This window comes from Diachasmimorpha longicaudata, chromosome 4, assembly GCF_034640455.1.
Source record: "Diachasmimorpha longicaudata isolate KC_UGA_2023 chromosome 4, iyDiaLong2, whole genome shotgun sequence".
NCBI classification, from domain to species: domain Eukaryota; kingdom Metazoa; phylum Arthropoda; class Insecta; order Hymenoptera; family Braconidae; genus Diachasmimorpha; species Diachasmimorpha longicaudata.
This window is the reverse complement of record NC_087228.1, coordinates 8,318,582-8,340,875: the sequence shown is the minus strand read 5'-3', so window position 1 is coordinate 8,340,875 and position 22,294 is coordinate 8,318,582. Positions and strand designations below refer to the sequence as shown.

General features: G+C 37.6%; 5 protein-coding genes across 6 annotated transcripts; 2 read left to right on the top strand and 3 right to left on the bottom strand.

Annotated features, from left to right (window-relative positions):
* Positions 1-28: 28 nt before the first annotated feature.
* LOC135161638 (UTP--glucose-1-phosphate uridylyltransferase) lies at positions 29-5,581 on the bottom strand. 2 transcript variants are annotated; one of them, XM_064119382.1, is made up of 3 exons: positions 5,385-5,581; positions 2,541-2,777; positions 29-2,456 (listed from the first exon to the last, which is right to left on the bottom strand). In XM_064119382.1, the coding sequence occupies exons 1-3, from the start codon at positions 5,406-5,408 to the stop codon at positions 1,191-1,193; spliced, it is 1,527 nt and encodes a 508-aa protein (XP_063975452.1). In that variant the 5' UTR covers positions 5,409-5,581; the 3' UTR covers positions 29-1,190. The 2 variants fall into 2 exon arrangements, with proteins under 2 accessions (XP_063975452.1, XP_063975453.1); XM_064119383.1 differs by lacking the exon at positions 5,385-5,581 and adding an exon at positions 3,347-3,557.
* Positions 5,582-5,726: 145 nt separating this feature from the next.
* Trs20 (TRAPP subunit 20) lies at positions 5,727-6,915 on the bottom strand. The gene is made up of 3 exons (XM_064119419.1): positions 6,696-6,915; positions 6,365-6,598; positions 5,727-5,879 (listed from the first exon to the last, which is right to left on the bottom strand). Exons 1-3 carry the CDS (start codon positions 6,783-6,785, stop codon positions 5,781-5,783), a joined length of 423 nt encoding a protein of 140 aa, XP_063975489.1. The 5' UTR covers positions 6,786-6,915; the 3' UTR covers positions 5,727-5,780.
* Positions 6,916-6,932: 17 nt separating this feature from the next.
* Positions 6,933-9,113, top strand: LOC135161645 (F-box only protein 22-like). The gene is made up of 6 exons (XM_064119403.1): positions 6,933-7,180; positions 7,254-7,443; positions 7,519-7,688; positions 7,902-8,253; positions 8,396-8,769; positions 8,876-9,113. Exons 1-6 carry the CDS (start codon positions 7,126-7,128, stop codon positions 8,941-8,943), a joined length of 1,209 nt encoding a protein of 402 aa, XP_063975473.1. The 5' UTR covers positions 6,933-7,125; the 3' UTR covers positions 8,944-9,113.
* Positions 9,114-9,254: 141 nt separating this feature from the next.
* Positions 9,255-12,146, top strand: LOC135161646 (pancreatic triacylglycerol lipase-like). The gene is made up of 5 exons (XM_064119404.1): positions 9,255-10,161; positions 10,279-10,427; positions 10,563-10,739; positions 11,250-11,525; positions 11,830-12,146. The coding sequence occupies exons 1-5, from the start codon at positions 9,935-9,937 to the stop codon at positions 12,144-12,146; spliced, it is 1,146 nt and encodes a 381-aa protein (XP_063975474.1). The 5' UTR covers positions 9,255-9,934.
* Positions 12,147-12,220: 74 nt separating this feature from the next.
* Alc (alicorn) lies at positions 12,221-14,465 on the bottom strand. Its single transcript, XM_064119411.1, has 5 exons — positions 14,283-14,465; positions 13,876-14,095; positions 13,259-13,516; positions 12,932-13,162; positions 12,221-12,698 (listed from the first exon to the last, which is right to left on the bottom strand). The coding sequence occupies exons 2-5, from the start codon at positions 14,071-14,073 to the stop codon at positions 12,552-12,554; spliced, it is 834 nt and encodes a 277-aa protein (XP_063975481.1). The 5' UTR covers positions 14,074-14,095; positions 14,283-14,465; the 3' UTR covers positions 12,221-12,551.
* Positions 14,466-22,294: the final 7,829 nt, after the last annotated feature.

The window sequence follows — 22,294 nt, the reverse complement described above, 5'->3', positions numbered from 1 at the left end:
GTAAAAATGGGGAAAAGGAACTGAATAATTTTTTTTTCTCTTTTTTTTTTATTTCAAACGACGAATCATAAATTTATTTTTCTCGTAAACTATCAGCAATTTCGGTTTTATTTATACATAAGTTATAAAATATATTTATTGAAGTTCAATTTTTATACGAGGGAGGATCAATTTATAAGGGAGAGAGTGAGAAAGATGACGAGAGAGAGCCGTCCGAATTTTTTCAATAAATGTTAGCCGCACGTCAATACCATTTTCCAGTGGTGTGATTGAATTGAATTTTTGAATTTTGAGTATGACTTTAGTGTAGACTAGATCAAAAATATTATTTCATGCAACAGACATCAACATCTTTATTAGAGTGGCTAAAAACCCGCAGAATTTGGTCTAAAAATCTCAATGAAATTCTATCCAAGAGTTCCGCAACTTTATTGTGTAGTTTTTAGATAGAAAATCTCACATAGAAACTACTGGTTAATGATAACAATCAGGGCCAATAAGTCTCGAAATTTTGTCATAGAAATCCACCAGAATTCTACGTTTGTTGCGCTTTTCCGAAGAATGAGAATTGAAATTTGCTAAAATCGTCGTGATTAAAAAACTATTAATATCAAGTCTTAATCTACGGGGCAATATCCTAGGGGAGAACCCCGGCAACCAAATCTTAGTGCGTTGATCGAACAAACGTTGGATTTAAAGGACTGGGATTAGTCTAAGTCCCTCGATTTTTTAACTGAATTTTGCCTCAGGTAAAATACAATGGGGTTATCTAATGATCGATAAGAACAAAAGTCAAGAATGTGACAGTAAACCGTTAGACGTCATTCTGATAACGAAAAGACGTTAATGGAGATGGTCATCATCAGTATTTCATCACCTTGAATAGCGTTCCCCAATCGCTCATTCTTTACAATGAAACTAAGGTAAAAAAAATCAAGAGTTTCCCTTTCCACGAATAAGAACATTCAGCGAATGAAATTGACAGTTCCATCCGACCTTCCTATTTCTCTCATGAAAGGAGATAATGGCATGTTATTCCATTTTTTCGGAATCCCTTTGCAATGAATGAAAGCGATTTATCAGAAAGTTTGCCGATCAATAACAGATTGCATAATCCTATTCAATGAAACATAATCGCACTTAGATATCCTAAAAAATTCCTCTAAAAATCCTAAAAAAGAGTTTCCCTCTCAATGATCCAGAATTCTAAGATTTCCAGACACAATTTTATTTTCTAGAATCGTCCCCGAGGGTAAATCGATCCTATCCCCATGATTGGCAATGATAATGACGGTACCCCTGAGTGACACATCCCGTCCAAATGTGACATCTCCAGAGACAGTCAGATGATCCAGTTCACACAAGTCCGGAATTGTGCTGAACCTCCTTAAGAATTCCTCGACCTTGGCGAAGTGATTGTCCCCAAGTTTGATGAGTGGAGTTCCCGGGAACATTCTCTGAGGGCTCATGAGTAGTGAACCATGGCGAAGAACGTACAGATTGCTCTTAACCAGCATGAGATCCGATGTCTTCTTGACAGGCAAGAATCTGCTCCGAGAGACATGAATACCGATTGACCTTTCGAAGGACTTCATGGCAGCGCCGACAGCTGTTTCGAGTTGAATCACATGAATTCCAGTGTCTGAGACCTTGGGATTGACGATTATCTCCAGATCGAGGGATTTTTCGTTCAGGACTCTCTCAATGGCACTGAGTTTTGCCCACAGATTATTCGTATTGAAGAACTTAAACTTCTTGATAGACTTAAACTCCTCCACGTGCTCTTTGGGGACCTGGGCGATTTCGAGGAGTCGGAGTTTGTTGCCATATTGTATTAGCGTTCCACCCTTGACGTCAGCTCTCGTCTTGTCGGTGACCTCCATGACAAACTCATGGGGCTTGTCGGTGGACTCCAGGAGAAGCTTCAAGATCTTGTTGTCCACTGTTGCCCCCAAATTATCGATGTTAGAGATGAAACAGTAGACCCTGCCGTCCTTCAGGAACTCGTCGAGAAGTCCACAACGCTGGAAGCTCTCGTAAAAGTCGCCGTGGCCTGGGGGATACCATGCCTCAAGCTCCTCGGTCACATCGCAGTTCCTCGCCACTGGGAGCAGTGACTCCTTGTTTATTCGGGGGTGACAGCTTTGGTTGAAGGTCTTTATAGTTACGTCGAAGCCCTTGTATTTTCGTATTATTTTCTGGGTGTCGACGTCGGTATTGAAGGAGTTCATGAGGACCAAGGGGACGTTCACACCGTAAGCCTTGTTCAAGTGCTCAATCTGCTGCACCGTCAGGTCCAGGAAGGTCAAGTCATTTCGAACTATTATTGAGGACTTGGGTCCGTGACAACCCATACTTGTACCAAGACCTCCATTCAATTTTACTACCACTAGCTTACTCAGCATTTCACGTATTTCCTCGTTGGTGGGTTCTTTCAAGGAGTCGTAATCTCTGATCTAGCGACAATTCGGGGTTGGAAAAATGCTGAGATTCGAAGACAAAAAACCAATGGAAAGGAAATTTTTAGAAAGATAACTTACTGCATCTTCCGGAAGCTTTTGGATTTGTTCCCAGTTGACTGAGGGCCCTGAATCCTGGAGGAATCTCTGGAATAAATTGGTAAAACCCTCAAACTCCTCGTGAAAGTTCTGACGAAGATGTGGGGGTGCTGTATTCTCCAGCTTCTGCAACTCCGCGGCGAGCTCATTTTCGGCGTCCCGTTTCGTTCTCTCCCGGAAAGCCTGGGTGTCTGAGGGCGAGCGCGTGTGCCCTCTTGACTGTAATTTATTCCAAAATTCTAGATCAGGTGTAAATTATGAAATTACAAAATTATGGAGAAAGACGTTCAATGTTTTCGTCAGAGAATTTCAATAAAACCGATTCCATTTCCTAAAAATGAATAATAACTCTACAAAACCCTGTGAAGTGAGTAGGATTTTTTATGAAACTTCTATGGAGATATAGCATGATTTCCTATATAATTCAGAGAATGCTGAGAGTAAAAACGTTCTTTTTTTCTCGGCACATTCATCAATCAAGGAGTTATCTCTATAAATAGTATCACGTACACACAATCAGTTACACAACACTTAAAAATTACCACCATTTGTAGAATTCCCGCGTCACGCTTACAATTTACAATTCTCAACAACAATTACATTCTCGGAAAATCTAAAATTTCCATAAACATTGACATGTCCAAAGAAACAATATCTCCACTTTCCAGCCTTTCCGGAAAGTCACATCTAATGAACCACCATTCAACACTATTTAAATTCCAAACCGCCTGAGGATTACGAAAAAGAGAAATAGAAATATTCCAGTGACAGAACTGGTGTTTACTCACACGAAGTAAATATTCCATATCTGGAGAAGTTTAAATTAATGACACAAGTAACCGACGAATATATGGTGATGAATAAAAATTGAAACGGGACTGGTGAACCCGAAAAAAAATAGAACAGAACGAGGAAAATAAAACGTGCGTTCGTCTCGGGACTCCGGATGGCTCTGATACCAGGGACTCATCGAAGTGACAATGAACCAGGCGCTGAGTGCATTATGTATGAATTTGTTATCGCTCATCCAATATCAGTCGAGTTTTTGAGGTCTCGAAAAATTTTCCGAGGCGCATAGATACGCAGGAAAGGCTCATTATTAAAATAGTGATGATAATTTATTCCGAGATTAAGGGGGCTCTAGCGCTAATTAATACGTGCCAACGGACATAATTGTGATGTTATTATCGAGAGGTAATGCGTCGCAAGAAATTCACTCGATGATGTCATATCATCGGGTGGTGGGAATCTAAGGGATCTGTCGGGATCGAATTTTCCAAAAAATCCACATAATCTTCTACTGCATTTCTAACTACAAAACTCACAATTTTCTATTCTGAAAAATTTACGAGTTTCACAAAGAACAAAATTTATTATCCATTCAATAGATAGTCAAATATAATAAAAATACGGGAAAATTCCAGAGAAACTATATGATAGAGTGGAACCAATTTACCCCTGGGAAACTGATCAATCTGATAGAGAAAAACAAAACATTTTTCCCAGAAATTGAATTTTTACTGCATGACCATTTGATATGCTAAAAAAATTAAGAAAAAGTATTCTTCGAACATTTATCCAATTCTGACAACACCATTGATTCTAGGAGATCGTTTACGGTCTTGTGTAAATAATTTTTATGTGAGTTGTCAAGACATGTTCAATTCCTCATAAAAAATTCACGCGATGGCTTCGGAGGATCAACTGGGATTGGGAATTTGATTGAACCGTTGAGAAAGAATTTCCTTTGTTTTTATGCTTTCAAATCTGTTGATAGTCTCTTCATGTCAAGGTCTTATTCGTTATCACTCGAATGAACTGGCTGACAAAAGTGTGAGACGATCACGCATGCCAGATAATGCTCATCTTTTCATCCGACAATCATATTTATTACATGCCATCCAATTTTTGTGGAGAGGGAGAGCAATTGTGGGATTCTTTTGCTCATGAGAGGCTTTGATGTATGTTTGAAATAGAATTGCAGGAGACTCCAGAGGTCTTGGTAATTCACTTGTTGATAAAAATGGATGATCTTGTTTGAAGAGCAAAAAACCCTCTCTTTTCTACAGTTAGTCTAGACATGTTTCTGTCAACGTTACGATTATCATCAGAAAAATGAAACAGAGTTTAGAATATTCTGTAGTGATTTCGAACTTTGAATGTATCATAATCTCTCGTTATCAGGCATTATGATAATTTATGGAGGCAAGAGAAAGTCCAAAGGTTTCGTATCCGTGAAAATTGTCTGGTGCACTGGAACTTGTTTGATTCAAGCGAATCATCCCCCATAGGATTTCTATTAATGATAAATTAACTTCGAAGTTACCTTTTGTCCCATCAATTTTCTCCAATCTTAATCAGTCCACCAATTTTTCTTCTAATTTCATGTGATTTTCATTCTAATTTCTTTTCAATGCTAAGAATTTTACTTAATAGAATTCTTAATATTCCTATATAGTTAGATGTTCTCCTACCCATTCTATTTCAATCACTCGACCTTGTAAACAAATTAAGAACAGAATGTATGTAATTAGATCCAGTATTCACGTTCAAGGTCAAGCATCTCGGAGCAGAATGATCTTCAATAACAAAATTTAGAGGTTAAAGGTTACTCAGCCATACCTCATACATGTTGTAGTCCTTCGAAAATCGTAGAATTCACTTTTTTAAGGGATTAATTTTATCAATTGACCTTGTGGCCCACTGCAGGTGCAACGACTTACCCCAGGGTTCACACCAATTGAAGGAATTCATTTTAACTGTTATTCAGTGATTGAAATCTATGAATGGGCAACGAGTTATTCTGGATTAAAAAGAATTCATCACCTTTTTATCATCGACAGTCAGCATCCTCTTCCTGAGTTAGTATTTAGGGTCCTGATTTGCCACGCAGCTGTACACACCTGTGTCCTGCCTCCTCACTAAGCCAACTCGACCTCTAATTCTGGTGAAGGTCAGAGCATCTTTCGACGCTGAAACATCTTATGCTCATGCGGGTTTCAAACTCCGACGACTATTATTAGACATTTTTGTCTATTTTTGAAAGCAAGTAGACCAATATTCGAGTTAAAATTGTTTAACTCTACGGGTCATACACTAATCAGGGTGAAATTGTTAATGTGACTGTCACAAGATGTCGCAGACGTGAAGACCATTACGAAAATGCAATTTAATATTTTATTATTTATTTAATTTGTACAGGTTATTATAAATTATGTTAACTTATGATGTCAGGTATTTTCTGCCATATAACTGAGCTTTCTTTTCGAATCCTGTTGAGTTTATGGGAGAGTTTATCTTGTAGAATGGATTCATTGAATACTGCAAACAGAAGATTATTTCAGATCGTTAACTCATTTTGTAATGACAATAAGTTTTTTGCGATTGTTTTGGAACTTGAAGGAGATGGTGGAATATTAATAAATATACTGAGGATGATTAAATGATCGAATGATAAAAAAGGAACGATTAAACACGTATTTACGTGGATTGTGTTCTTGAAAAGAAAAAATAGTAAGATAATCATGGAGTATTTATCCAAATAAACGTGAGAATTACAAAGACACTTTTAATTTTTATTTCACTTTGATTTTAACACTGGGAATTATTTTTTGTTGCCTGGAACAAATAGCTGGCTTGGAAAGTCAACTCCAACATATTGGAATGGAAGAGGGATATTATGAGTCTATGGATTTCTCAAGTTAAAATAAATACTATCAATTAATTCAGTTCGATTGTTGAAAGATAGCCTCTGCTTTAAGTCCCAGATGCCCCCAAAGACCCATCAGAATATTAATGAAGTTCACCTTTATGTAAGTCTCGTACATCTCATTAAAAAAGTTTTTAATCCCATCTTCATTCTTCGTATCGTGTACCATGAGGAATCTAATTTGCGTGGCAGTGACAAATGCACTTACAAACCATTGATTAAACTTGTCAATAACTTTTAAGTGCATATTTGGAGATTTCCACTTTTGATCGTCTACCAGATCGAGGGCAGCGTGAGCTACGAATTGATTGAGGTGTGCATGATCTTCTTTCTGCAGTGAAAACAAGATAAAACCAAAAACTGTGGAAAATTCTAATTATTGCCTAATTATTTGTTTGATTATTTTGCAGATGATTTTGTTTATTTACCTTTGCATCTTTACTGGATCCACTGAATTCAATTTCAAAGAGAGGATTGTCTTCAGTTCCCACAATGACAAAATAGTAGCTGGCAGACATTTTATTTTCGTAATCAGAAATTAAAGAAAATTAATGTCAAATTTTCATTGTTTAACTATCAATTCTGCTGGCTCTGACACCAGCTGACACTTGACAGATACCTAGCAAGAGCATAGATTTGTGTAGATTCGGTTACCTGGGTCTGGAGAATTGCGAGCTGAAAATGTGGTATGTTATTGAGTGGGTAGATGACGCCACTAGAATGTTGTATCACAACGGACGACTAATTCTTCATCATCGTTTGTTTTTGTCGCAATTTTCGTTACAAAGCGAATAGTTCTGAATACAAGTTTCTTCGCCGATACAAATGTGTATACAAATGTGTAAATAACCCGTTTTAATGTGTTCAAAACCTGTAAATAAAGAAATAATATACCAGCCTGCTCGAGAAATTCGTAAATACTGTTTCTCCACGTCTTCTACGTGAATCAACTATTAAAAACATTAAAAATTGTTGTGTCATGTCAGCTGAGTCCAGAAGGAAGGTCGCACGTCAGCAGGACGAAGACGCTAGTCAATCTCCAGATAATTCACTGCAAGAAATGGAAGATGAGAATCCTGAGGAGAATGGCAGCATCACGCTACCTTATGATGTTGTTGCTATGATTTTCAAGAATCTTGACGCAAAAGATTTGTGCACCTCTGCAAAAGTTTGCAGGTTTGGAGATGAAAGTTGTGTTTTTTATTTTTTCATTGTTGGTCAGTTGTTTATTAATTTTTTGTGAGATTACAGGCTCTGGCAGGAGGTGGCTAATAGTGAATTGGGTAGTCGAGGCCCCATGATCGATTTGGCATCCTGGGCCGATGTCTTCCAGTCCTGCCATACAGATAAATTCCCTCGCAATTTGACGAATAAACCAATGCTTGGATTTTTGTTCAGTGCAGAGGATTCTCTTCCTCGAGGTAAGGTGGGGATTTTTTAAGAGATTCAGGGGTAAAGCATTAATCGGAGAGAATAAGGCCAAATTAACACTCCATTTTCTTTATTTATAATTCTGGGGTCAATTTATTAGTTGAACTCAACTTGGATCCCTCACTGGAAAATCATCTCAATCTCATCGTTGTGTAAATTTTCAACTAGCTCAATTGAAATAGCTGATTGTCGATTTTTTCCAGACTGTTTCGCTAAACACTTTCCAAAGAACTGCGTTTCCCTCGTGATACAACCATATGGATTAGTGCTGAATAATCGGGAATACGAGACGGCCCGAGCCCGGGTTGTGTATGGCTATTTTCCCGAGAGTTCTGAAGTGAACATAGAGTACATATTGGGAAAGAATGCTCAGGTTCTCCATCTCAATAAGGATTTGGAGATTCTGAGCAATGGGAACCAACCTCAACGTCTGACTGTCATCAACTCCATGGTTCAGGGGGCCAAAAATAGGCTGAAGGGAATTAAATGTATGATACTTATGACCGCTAATGATTTCACACATGAGAGGGAACTTGCTGAATTGACCGGAATAACGTAAGAGTTTAACTAATAAAAGCGGCCATTTTATTTTTCATATGATTTGTATTTTTTATCCAATCACTTATGAATTACTTATAGTTCTACGGTTACTTTTCCCTCGTAATTTGATTTATCATCTTTAATTGTAATTCGCTAGAGGAAATGTACCTGCACTATGGGGTGGAGCAGCTCAAAAATTGATAGTCTGTAAAAGAACTAGTGATGGAAACCGTGGATGGGAAAATGTCCTCTGGATTGCAATTCTCATTGGGGGTCCCAATGTGAAAAGTTGGTCAATTATCATCAAGCGTTCTGAACGATCAGTAAAGCAAATAAGAGATAGATTATTGACATTGAAGGAGAATGTTCAACCGATGAAAAACACGGTGGGATTCATCTTCACATGTATTGGCAGAGGTTCGTCGATGCACGGTTCGAAGAACGTCGAGTCCACTATTTTTAAAGAGATATTTCCACATATACCGTTGATGGGGGCATTTGGTAATGGTGAATTTGGATTTGACTGTAATGGTAATACCAATCTTCTTCGCTGATTGTCGATTAGATAGATGATTGACACAAAATAATTTTTGACTGATTAGATAGAGCATAATTCGGGTTCGTTTTTTGATTACAGATAAGAAAGTGGACAAATCAGCATATCACCAATATTCCACATCATTCATGATCCTCACCTACAATTAATTGAGAGAATATATTTTTTTTGTTATCCAAAATTTTCATTTCGGATATTGTAGTGACAGTTATCCGTTCCATGCATTTGTTCACTTTTTAAAGTTTGATTATCTTTTATAGAGTAAGCAACAACGATTGGAGAATTTTCGTATAATAAAATTTGTATAAAAAGGTGATAAGTGGTAAAGCAATAAATTTCCATCGAATCAATATTCAACTCCAATTACAAATTATATTTTGATAATTTTTATTTCTTCAACTAATTATGTATGTGTTGATTAATTAACTGGTAGTCGACTCTCTGATAGGAAAATTGCGTTGAGAGGCTGATCTTGTTCCACAAAAAAGAAAATAACTTGGGATTGTAGGAATTGTCCTGCTTGGCCTTCATAAAAATTTATTCATCCGGAAATTTGCACGTAATCACATTAGACGCAGTTAAGCAAGCCTAAAAACTGCAAACAAAACGATAAGACGAGCAATCACTTAATTAAGTCATGCAACTAACACCGAACGATTAAGATGCCTGGAGTCGAAGCCCCACAGTAAGAGGTGTTTCCGTGTTATTGTGATAATAGGAACTACAGTGATAAATTGTAGACTGCTAAACTGGGACGTACTAAATAAAAATGCGTGAGGGGGTACCTAAAATCTTACCTGATATGGGGGGGACTTATAAGAGCGTTTTTTCGTACTGCGAGCCGTCAGTTGGGGTTTCATCGTCTTGTTAGTTATGAGCAGTTAATTTTGGGAGAGGGAAGGAGTTCCTTGCAGACAAAAAATTAATCGGTGCTTTAAGAGAAATTAACTTGTTCAAATTTGATGCTGTACTTTTTATTAATGCTTTATTGCCAATTTCACTATTTTAATTGAGAAAAATTGCAGTATCTTCTGTTAATGTCATTATTTTAATTTAAGAAGTTATATTAATTAGAGATTATTGGAAGGCTTTGTTAGTAATTGTTATACGAATTTAGAAAGGTAATTTTGAACACTAAGAATGGGGAGCAAAATAATTTTAATATTTACGGTCGTCCTTTGTTGGACTGGAATAATTTCGTCACAATACACTGAGAGTCCTCTGAGGGAGAAGTACGACGGGTATGGGGATGATTGGATCTTCATGCCCGATGGAAATGGTCAGCCCCAGGTTGCCATACTGAAAGGCCAGGGACCGGATTTCAGAGGATTAATTGATGAGTCTGTAACCTTTCATCTTTACACGAGGTATTTTAGCAAAGAGTAGAAGTCGATGAGTCGGTTCAGCTTTAGAAGAGTTGAGTTTTTGATGGATATATGGGGAAATAGGGGGGAGAACTTATTAAAATTTATTTTGTTTTTGAGAAATGGGCCGCCCAATGGAACCCTGCTATACAACGGCAATTCGAATTCAATAAAGTACTCGGCTTTCAATCCATCGCACCCCACCAAGTTCATCACCCACGGATGGAAATCTAGTGCCCTCAGCTCAGGTCTTGTTAACTTGAAAAATGGTAAATAAAGTATTGAACTTCCATTTAAAATTGACTTTGACCAATTTCAAATTACTGGTATACCGATGGGCGTGAATGGAAACAAAATGAATGTAAATTTAAAAAATCTTCGTCACGTGATTCTTCATTTTGAAGCTTACTTGAGAAGAGGAGATTACAATGTAATTCTCGTGGACTGGGAGCCCCTGGCATCGAGCACATTCTACCTGGGGCCAATGCAGAACACCTGGAAGGTTGGGAAACAGGCTGGAGTGTTCATAGACTTCTTGATCCAGGAGACTGGAATAGTACCTGGGAACATTCACTTCCTAGGTAAGACTCAATCGAGTGCCCCATTGAACACTTGACATTCGCTCCTTAATTTGATGAATAAGTTTGTTTATTGCGGCTGACAGAAAATAAAAATTCAGAGTCACGCGAGCTTTAAACCACTTGAACAATTACGAAACAATGATCGGACAGTTTACAATTAATATCTGACAATCTGAGACAGATAACAATTTTTTGTGAGAAATATTTCGGGAAGAGGATTAAATGCTACAAAAAATGTAATCACGAAATTTTATCTACCATCCTTAGATTCGGAGATATAGCGCGATAAGTCAATGAAAAACCAAGTCCACCGGCATAATTATCGCTTCTGAATTGATTGAAGGTATCAAATGACATATTTGGAATAATAAAAGATTAATAAATATGGACGAATTAATTACAGAACAGAAGACACCGATTGAAGAACGATAAGGAAAATTGCCTGTGAATCAGTCCAACTGTCAGTAAAAATAACACTGAAAAATATATTTCATCTTTATATGAATTAAGGTCATTCACTGGGGGCTCACGTAGCAGGAAATGCTGCCTCATCAACTATCGTCGGAAAATTAGGACGAGTGACAGGTCTGGATCCAGCTCTCCCTGGATTTCATGTTATCACGTCCAATGACGGAAAACTAGACCCCACAGATGCAGATTTCGTTGACGTAATTCATTCCTGTGGAGGAATCTTAGGATTTCTACAGCCAGTCGGCCATGCCGATTTCTACCCCAATGGGGGGGTTGCTGTGCAGCCGGGATGCTGCTGCATGCCAGAAATAACAGGTCAGTAATTGCTTGGTGCCTTATCATTCCCAAATGCCAAACGACAAAACCGAGTGAATTCCCGTACTGTTTTCAATAAATATATCTCTAGATCTAATAGAGATAGCAAAATTTCAAAAGGATCTATTCTAGCATTTTTCTGTGTCGATAACAATTTCTTATCTTCAAGTGATGGAGGGAGATAAGATCACTATTCCAATTTCCGATTTTGATAGATATTTTCGGTGGGGGAGATCCTTCAACCGTGCTAATGAAAAATATATGTACGTACAATACTTGTTCATAAAATTTTGATCATTTTCAGAGGCTTGCAGCCACGGCAGAGCCTACGTCTACTTCACCGAGAGTATAATATCAGATTCAGGGTTGTTGGCAACAAAATGTGACACTTGGGATCAATTCAGAAGAGGTTCTTGCAAGGACTCTCCTGTGATTTTTATGGGAGAGCCAACAGATTATGCAGCCAGAGGCAATTATTTTCTCAAAACCAGGTCAGAGTCGCCTTTCGCTGATACTTCAACAAAATCTCTGTTGTCCGGGGCCTCTGCATCGGGCTGCGATGAGCCCGGCGGCTGGGCAATCATTGGTGGTTCACGAGTTTGTGGAACAAACTCTGTATAATTCATCAGTCGTAAAATCGTGAAATTAAAATTAGTTATCTATTAAGTGAATCAATAAACGAATCAACGAAGATATTTGATTTGTTATTCCCTTGATATTTAAATTTTGTTCATTCATATCATATTTTTTCAATCACAATAAACCGATTCCAAACAATTTTCATTAAATAAATACATCGAAATAAACGTCATTTTTACCGTTTCAACAAACTCCCCAGATTAATCCACACCCGCTGTCATTAAAATCGTATTAAGCATTATTATCCTCGTACCTACAAAATTCACATGATTCCTTAATCTAAAACTCGTATATTTACGAGACCCGTAGAGGCTGTTACATCTCGAGTCGTAACTGTCGTGTATCGATTGAATCACACACATCATATGGCAATAAATTTCATGTTATTTAAATTGGTTTATATAGAAGTGTGGTTACGTATTTCTTTCGATAACGGTGGGTCGCTGAGAGAACCATCACACTGTCCTTGATACTCAGAGCGTACAGGTGGTTCAGCATTACGTGGTTGGGCTCAGGTAGAAGAGTGGGTTCACACTGAAAAGAAAAGTTACGATTTTATGATAAACAGTAGAAGATGCCATAGAATCCCTTCCGAAAATTTTCTAATGAAATTGATCCCTTCTCTTGACTCGTATTCGCTTATAAATTTTTCATTTCTAAAAACGATTGTAAAAATTTGGATTAACATGAAGAGCTCATTATTGAGCAATAAAAAGTAATAAAAACGCCTCAGGAATTTTTGAAGACTTTTTGCCTGTGTTACTTACCGATAGTGGAGTATCTTTGTTTAAAATAACTTGTAACAAATGAGGTGGTAAGATAGGTGGCCCAGCTACTTTTTCCCATGGCTTCTGAGTCGGTATCTCTTGTCCGTACTCTGTCTGGGCACTGCTTATAATTCCCTCGCTGTCTTTGGCAAGTGCTTGGAAAACTTCGAAGTCAGATTTTTTAACGGAGACGAGATTGTTCTTTGCTCCTAAGCCATTGTCAACAATTTTCTGTAAAGTTAAATTAAATGCAGGTCCCTCTGCGTCAGTATAACTTTACACAGTTAACAACAATATAATTGACCAATACACTTAGAATAAACGTACCAGTCCTGGATCGTGCCTCCACTCTCCATCGACAAAGAATTTGTACTGGTGCTCACCCTCGGGCAGATCGATAATTGTGACGAAGTCACCATGGCTCTTCACCATTGGCAATGTTTTCCATCCTGAGAATGTTCCACTTATGTACACTTGTTTGCCACCACCTTCCCACTTGAATACTGTGGGCAAGACTTTGCTGTCAGCGACTTTGGTCCCCTCTGATACAGTGTTTGAACGGGGCCTTTGAAAGTCATCCCCCTCCTGTAATCAGGTTGTCGGCAGTTATAAAAAAAGAGGAAGAATTTTGTGTAACGAGCGAGAAAATGTAAGAACTCCTCGAAGTGTTGTCGAATGCTTTACCTTTCCACGAATACCCCTAAATGTAGAGTAGATAGCAAAATTGTTATCATATAGTTTTTTATAGACCCACTGAAGAGTTACAAAAAAGATGATAATACAAATTTAGAAAACTCTCTTAGATTTGTAGATATTCCCTTAAAATTTCAGTAAGAGTCGGGTCGAAATGGGTTTGAATCGCTCTACAGCTTCTGAACTGAATAAATGAAAGGAAATGAATGTTTCTAGAAGTATTAATTGTTTTAAGATAAGAGGAACAGCACCTTCGTGAAATATGGCTCTTCCTCCTCATGAGACGACTGGAAGACAAGCTTTTGGCTAGGTTTTTTGGCAAAAGTGAATGCCTGTCCCTCTTTGCTAGGTGAGGGCGGTGGTTGCTCTTTGCTGTGTCTGTGAGTGTCTTTGGTCACTGTACTGCCATGATGATGACCAACTTGCTGATTGCTGCCTGCATTACCCATTGCTCAATCCTCAAAAATCCAACTGATCCAAAAATAAACGAATAATTTATCTCACGAAGAGTTTTATTCGACAACAAATTTCAAAACCTGAATTTTTCTACTGGTCAATGATGAAAAATCATGTTAGATGTAACATTTGAATGCCTTCCATCGAACAGTACACACATTGTTTACATGCACTTGTTTACATAAGTGTAGGGAAGACTCACCGAGTGTCCGAAATAGCGAAAATTTACATGAGTAGTTGGAAAATTGTTCCTCAGAGTGATATCACGGAATCGCACATGCAATTATTTATTTAAACGAATAATAATTTATTTGGAATTGCTGAGTGGACTATCAGCTGATTGCACGATGGCATAACGTCACCATTAGCAGGTAACGCGAGGCGTGAGGCTAACACCGTTGCGCATGCCCAGCGCGCAACGACTACGCATTGCCCACCGCGCAGTGAATCGCGCATTACCCAAGATGGTGGCCGTTTCTGAGAAGAATACGACGTAGTTGGCGTCAGCTTTCGCTGTTTTTGGAGAATTTGCGGAAAGACGGTGATAATAATAGGTAATAAAGACCAATACCTTATTAATTATCTGTGGACATTAGTTGGGCATGAAGTCGACATTGATTTTAATGAAATACGAGCGCTGGGGCGTCTGAAAAGTTGAGAGGCGAAATTGCTGTCCTACTGCGCATATTCAGGATGACGAAAGCCTGCTCTGAAACGACTTCGGTGTTCACTGACTAAAATTGGAACGAAATGAGGAGTAAATTAGAGGGATACACGTTCATAAGGAGAGAATTGGTCCTTGGGCAGGATTGAAGATGGTTTTTTGATGCTTGTGATGCATTGCAATGGAGGACTGGCAGACAATGAACATTTTAGTGATTTAGACGATGAACAATCGTCATTCCTGTATGATCGGCATGCTGGTAATGCCGACAGTTGACCGACAGTCGGTGATTTTGGAAAAAGAGGTGATAATTTGAACAATTTTTTGAGTTTATGAATTTTTTTATGGACTAAAAATGGCATTGTGCACTGAATTGGGAGGGCGGAGAGGCAATGGACAGATTGACTTTAATGATCGCGTTCAAGTTTAAACAAATTTCAAAGTATTTCTGTAGTTGTATTTTTGCCGACGTGATGGTGTATTCAAGAGATGTCAGTGAGTGGGTGTTAGTAGTGTCAGTGATTGTATTTTTTTTTCTGGGAGAAATTCAAATGCAGGCACATGGGCTCAATTGGCACGATTGGCAATTTTTTATTTCGAGATTTGTCTTATTTGATTAAATATTATAGATCATTGCATGGATAGTTTTCCTATTATGGAAACAATCATTCCCTCCTTATGATGAGCCTAGATTGGCAATCATCAACGAATTTATTGTTGAGCTATAAATATTTTAAAAAAATGTCATAAGTGTCAATTTTGCTACTCGGCCTCCAGTTTTTTCAGTTATGAGGAGTGATGAAGTGGTGGAATTAGTGATTGTGAAAAGTGTTAGTGGATCGTGGGAAGGACAACACGACAGATCTTGGGAGTCCTTCAGCCAGGATTCGGAGTTGGGCGCATTTCATCAATCGGTGAGTCATCCAATAAAATTCAAATTTTCTATTTCGCACTTGCGATTATTTTTAACGCGAATTTCTGGTACAGTTCTTGAGGAATTTATCACGTTAGGATTCCACCGATATCTCAGAGCCTTTAGTCATAGGGAATTACTAAATTTCAGTTCAGTCAAGCAAGAAAAATATTGAAAGTCAGATGAATATCTTATTCCATTTTTAATTTTTTTGAAAATCCAAGTGATTTAAAAGAATCTCGTTCTCTCATACTTCGAGAGCCTTTACCATATCACGATGTGCAAGTTCCCTATCGTATCGATACCACCCCATATTATACGACCATTGCCACAAACGGAAATTACATTAACTCCAGATAATTTCATAAACTTAAAAAATTACCACGAAAAGTTAAGCCGAAAAATTTAATCATGAAATAAATTCAACAATCGCAAATTATCGGCTTTCCCAAAATCACTGTGGACCTTTCGTATCAGGTATCAGCTGAATAATTTATTCGTTTCAATTAATCAATAAAATAGTTAACAGACTGGAGAAGTCGTGCGATAAAAAGAAACCTCACGTTTCGATGTATTTTCTTTACCGAAGAATGAAGCTATAAAAATTTAAAACTCCCCAAGTCCCTAGACCCTAGATCATACTCCGCAATATTTTTCGGGTGGGAAAAAAAAATTCAATGGTTCACTATAAAATCCACAGTTCACTGAAGAAAAAAAGGAATGATCAATAACCGTCAATATGCAGGACGAGGGTTTAATAAGAGTTGTAGGAGATGTGCGATCCTTGGTCCCTGCAGTTTTACGACTCAGCGACACAGAACATCACTTCGGCTTCCCACTGCCATGAGTTCTTTACTGCTTTTCCATTCCCTCGACTTTTTTTACATTTTCTTCCATATTTTTTCATACGAATTTATTATTTATAAAGTTTACGTTGGTGTTGTTCAACCGGGAGACGTCCTGTTCTGTATGGATATGAATAATTTCATTTTCTCGATTGAATAAGTCGAATGATGTCGAGTGTCGAGGAGAGGCTCTCACCCCTCGATTTCACCTCTCGATAATTTTCAATGATTTAATCCAACTACGTCAAGTTATCAGGGAATATAGACGTTTTGGTTATCGCATTGTCAAACAGTTGGAAGATCCATTGTAAGCTTTCATTTACGCAATATGCGAGAGCAGGACGTATCGATTATTAAATGGATTCGATATTCGATGATTAGATTGCTGGTTTGAAGGGTTGAATTTATCTTGGAGTGGGCGCATATGTCATAATACGAGATTTACAAGTGGGACTATCGACGTCATTTCTGACTAGTGGGGCAAAATGGCTGGATAAATAATATAATCTCAGTGAAAAATTGATTCGATTTTTGAGTGAAAAATCATTTTCTCGAAACAACTTTTGGGTGAATGGGGCTCAATCAATTTTTTATTAATCACATGTTTAGGAATTTATGTTGAAATTTGTCGTGGGTTCGGGTTTAGAATTACGGTAATATTGACAGTGAAAGGCAGCACTAAAAATTGATTTCGAACGATAGTAACCGGGTAAATGATGTGTCTGGGAATTAATAAAATGAAAGGGGGAATCTTTACAATCTGTTGGATGTACATCTGTGTGAGGATCATCAGAATGTTACAAAGGGCCGATCCATCATTTCCGAGGACAATTCAAGTTTCAAATTGCCTAGACGAGTTTCAGTGTAGCTTGTACGTGTGATTATAATGCAGATTAACTCTTCCATAAACACAGCGGATATCCGAGACAATTCTTTTCCCTTTTTCATTCTTCCCATGAGAATGACATTCAAAAATTTCAATTTATTACAGTAGTTTGTTTTTAATATTCAGTTTAATAATTCATTTGACGGATTTTTAACGGAAATTTGTGCGCCACTTTTTGCAATTTTTTATGATGTAAAATTACTGGTCAAATCACGTAGAATTTCGTGAATTAAAATCTGTGATTTCTGGTCTCATTATCATTATTAATCAATCAAATTTTGTAACGTGATGAAATTATTGTTATTATATTAAAAAATCTGTCCATTATGGAAGCGATCAAGAAGTGATTAAGCCACATATTTTAACCATTGAAGATAGATTTTAATGCAAATACTCGTATCTAATAACACCGAAGAAAGGATTACGTGGCCGTCAAAGGGGATGACTGAGCGAGACCGAGGGGGGTAATCACGTCTCTGTTGGGGACCCTGCTAATATTTCGAATAGTTCGCATTTACAATAGGCTTTATTGGCGGGAAAAGTGTGCAAGTGGGATGGAAAGAGACGAGGAGAGCAATAGATGGGCCTGGGTTATATTTTGAGTTGGGGAGGACATCCATCACCCAGTGTCAACGTGATTGTCTTCCGTTGTGGTGAGAGATTGTGGTGGAAAAGTATTGCTTCCCCCCTTTCCCCCTCACCCAGAAAAGAGGGAAGTGAACCAGTAGCTCCCTCTCATCCCCTCTTGCGTTCAACTCGCTGAGTGAAGGGAGGGAAAAAAAAAATATGAAGAGTATTTTCTATAGAACAAAGGTATTGCGCTTGCGGATGTAAAAAGTATACCCTCTTGTGGTAATTCTTTCGATAGAAATTGTATTGGACGATGGTGGCTGTAGTGTCTCGGTTTAATTTATCCTCTTGTACTTTGTTCATTGTTCGAATATTCAAATGAGCTTTCTAATGTATTTAATCGTGAATAGAAGCGCGTGCCATGTGAGAGAAAATACGCCTTGTTGTCCGGGTGGTCGTTGATCGTCAAAGACGGTACTTTAAAACCTCCCCTTCAACTTTGTAAAGTGTATTTAAGACGTTACCGGCATTAATTTCACCCCTTGTTAGTTGATTGAAAAACAACGCTGTTTTAGTCGTGAATTTTGCCGGATGTTTTCGGGTTTAAATAACGAACATCGTGATTTAATCAAATTTTTGTCTAGCGATCAATCTGATCAGCCATCTGATTCCACCAGCGATTAATCCCACGTGAAAAAATTCAAATTAACCCTTAGAAACTTTTGAATTAAAATTTACATTAATTTCAGTTTTACCACTTCCATAATTTACGGTACACGAAATTGCAAATATTCAGTTTAACCGTTTGTGGGTTGATGCTGAGGCAAAACGGGTCATTCCTCTTTCAATTCAATCTTGTCAAATTTTTAAATAAATTTTTCTTTGAAATATTTTCTCTCTATTCGTATGTACGAGAGAGAGAGAGGAAAAAAAAATCTCATTGATAACCACATTGTCCTCTCATCCCTCGACACAAAGATTTTATGTCCCTCCTTATCCTCAATTTTCTCTCTCCATCGAAATCCCCTCCCCAACTCACTCTTTCTTTACATGGAAAGTACAAAAATTTCCAATTTACTCAGTGGCTCTATTATTCATACGTATAAAACCATATATCCATATAGATTTAACCCAGCTTCCACCTCCCCTTTCCTCTCCATATTGACATTATTGCCAGTGATATTCTCGTTAAATTATCGCTCAACCACGAATCGATATATAGACGTGACACATGCAAGGGGGCGAGGAGGGGGAGGAGGAGGAGGAAAGAGGCTTGTGCAACTGGGTGGTCCATGATTTTGGAGGGGGGATGAGAGGGATGGGAGGCATTATTTTTCTAGGATTTCGTTATGTGCACCGGGCGTTTGGTGTTTTGGATAGGTCAGAGGGAGAGAGAAATACTTACCAGATACTAATTACCCGTGCACCACCGTTGCGTTATTATAAATAGCCAATCGTTACTGGCACACCCACATTCGATGTTTCGTACGTATACACCTCATAATGGCGTGTTATCGGATAAATAAAACATAGCCCTGGTTGTCGCGGGACGAGAGTGAGAGGGTGGGAGTGAGTGAGTGGAGGGAAAGGGTAGAACTCAATTAACCACCCTCATTTTTATTTGTTCTGTTACGCACAACAAATTGTTTGGTTTTTATTGATAAAGAAATTAGGAATAATTTTACAAGTGTGAGAGTGTGGCAATTTGATGATTTTCAACTATTTTTTATTAGATAAGTTGCTAATTGTTTTTCTTTCAAGTGATTTTTGTAAATTTAATTTAGGGGTTACTGTGATCAAGGGAGTTGAACTCAATGAAATTGTCTTTGTAATCGTGTTCGCGGCGGTTAAAATTATATAAAATAATGGGAGTGGTAATTAAAATTAAATGGATATTTGGCAAAAGTATTTGTACAAATGTAAATTCATTCAACGTAAAAATGGAGCATGAAAAATCCATAACTATGGTTCAGTAATTACCCAAAAAATTGGGGTATATTTAGTGAAATTTTTTGTTTAAAGACAGTTAATGTTGTTCAACTAAACATAAATTATCGAATACCATTTTCCGGGTATTATTTTTTTTCTCAAAGTTTCACTTGTAATAAATAAAATAAAATACCGCTGTTATGCAACAGCATCAATTACCAACATGAATTTATTTGAATAGAATATTTCACCAATGAAAATACCTACCGTGCATTACACATACATAATATAACTTTTGACAATGGAATTCGAAGATAATAAATCGATACTGGAAACTAAATTCCAATTAAATTCCGTTCAAAACAGTGGACTTTACAATGAAATATTTTTACTCAAGTTATTCGCGGATCATTGATCGGTAATATCGAGGCTGCATTTGTGTGAATGTGACTGACTCGAGACGTGAAAAGGGAGAAGAAATGGACAGATTTTTTTTTTTTTGCGAATTGAGAACGTTCGATGGATTTTAGGCCGATGACAAGAGTGAGAGTGGGATGGGGGCGGAATTAATTTGTTTTAAATGCCATAGAATTTTTGGCTTATATTTTATAGCATTTTGCTACTGGATCTCTGTCCATCTCTCGATATGTACAGTGTCGCACAAACAATGGCCGTGAGGGGTTGCACAACACGAGGCCACGGGGTGCAAACACTCACCGCATATTCCTCTCCCTTCATATTGGGCAATAGTGTGTGTACGGTAACGGCTACACCAAGAGAGAGGTCCACACAGGCCGAAAACACAATGCGTATCACACGAAGGTATGACTGAAAATGCCTAGCGCCCATTTTCCGTCGTGCGAACTACCTTTGCCATCACAAATAGTAAATAAAAAAAAAAAAGTAACGTTGATTGAATGGAGTGAAAAACGCTTACATTTGTTCGGCTGTATTCGCATCGTTTATCTGTGAAAAACAATGTTCATTCGTTTTTTAAATATTTTTTCATTTCATAGAGATGAATAAGTGATTTTCAAATTTTAGGGTTTTTTTAAATTTTTTCGTACAAGGGGGTGATTGCATTGGTGTTTTTTTTTTTAATTTGAGTAATACTGAATTTCATTTAGGATAATTATCGTTATGAAGTTTTTGGTTTTGGGAAAATTCGCGAGTTCATCACTTGATATTCAGAAACAAAATTATCTGAATTTTACAGGGAATTATTGAATTGATTAATCTGGTATTTTATGAATTTTCAAGTTATTTGAACGGAGAGCTAAGAAAAATGTGAAAAAGTATAAAATCCGGTAAATATTTAAAGTTGTTAGAAACAATCGGGTGGTAGAAGCGAGGTAGGAACTCATTAAAAAATTAAGACATTGATCATTCGTTCATTAGTCAAAAATGTCAAGAAATACGTGACAAAAATTATAATACATCCACGAAAATCAACATCTATATATAGATAGACATAGGAACAGAGGGGTGGCATTAGCTCCCTCGAAAATCCCTAGTATGCCATTAATACCACTAATTGGTGGGCGGTTTTGAATCTCCACTGATGTTCCTAACCCGTTTGCTTGTCTTTCCATCGGACTAGTGACATCGATTTTATGATTGATCACCCCCCCACACATCGACCCTTCTCCTTCATTTACGTCTTTCAATATTATTTTTTAAATGTTTACCTCAGTCATCACATGGCTAACAAGACACCAGACACTTCCTTTAATTAATCTAACCCGTGAAAACAATGTCTCATACTTTTGTCCTCCTGATTATTCTTCTAATAGCTACGTGCAAAATTTGATGAATTGATTTGAAATTCTCAATTAATCGAATTGCACTAGGTCGTGGAGTATCAGCTGTTACACCTTAGGTTTATTAACCATATACACTCGTATAACGCAAAGGTCTCCCACACTAGTCAACAAATCTGGGTCACCGGGACGATGAGGGCAGAGATGAGGGGTTGACCGAACCGAAAGATAGTCCAATGCTCTCCCCCATTAGGCTCATCACCCCCAGCGATTTTCTCCCTTCCTTAGTCCCATACATTGATAAAAATTACTCATTTCGTGTTTGAAAAATCGCACAGCCCACAAAATTCATATTTCCCATGAAATTCTAGACTCTAAACAACTTCCGGTTCGCATATTCTTCTCATAAAAATTCAAATATAATATTTGATTGAAAATATCGCCTATTTATTTGTCTGAAGCAAATCCAATCCGCAAAATCAATGTTTTCCTCAGTAAGAAAAATATAAATTAGTAGAATCGATTAATTAAATGGATTCTCGATGAATAATTACTCTCAGTGACTGAAAAAATAATAAACCAAACGTTTGAAAAATAAAAATGGCATGTCTCGGTGAGATGGACGGGGGAGGAGGAGGAGGAGGAGG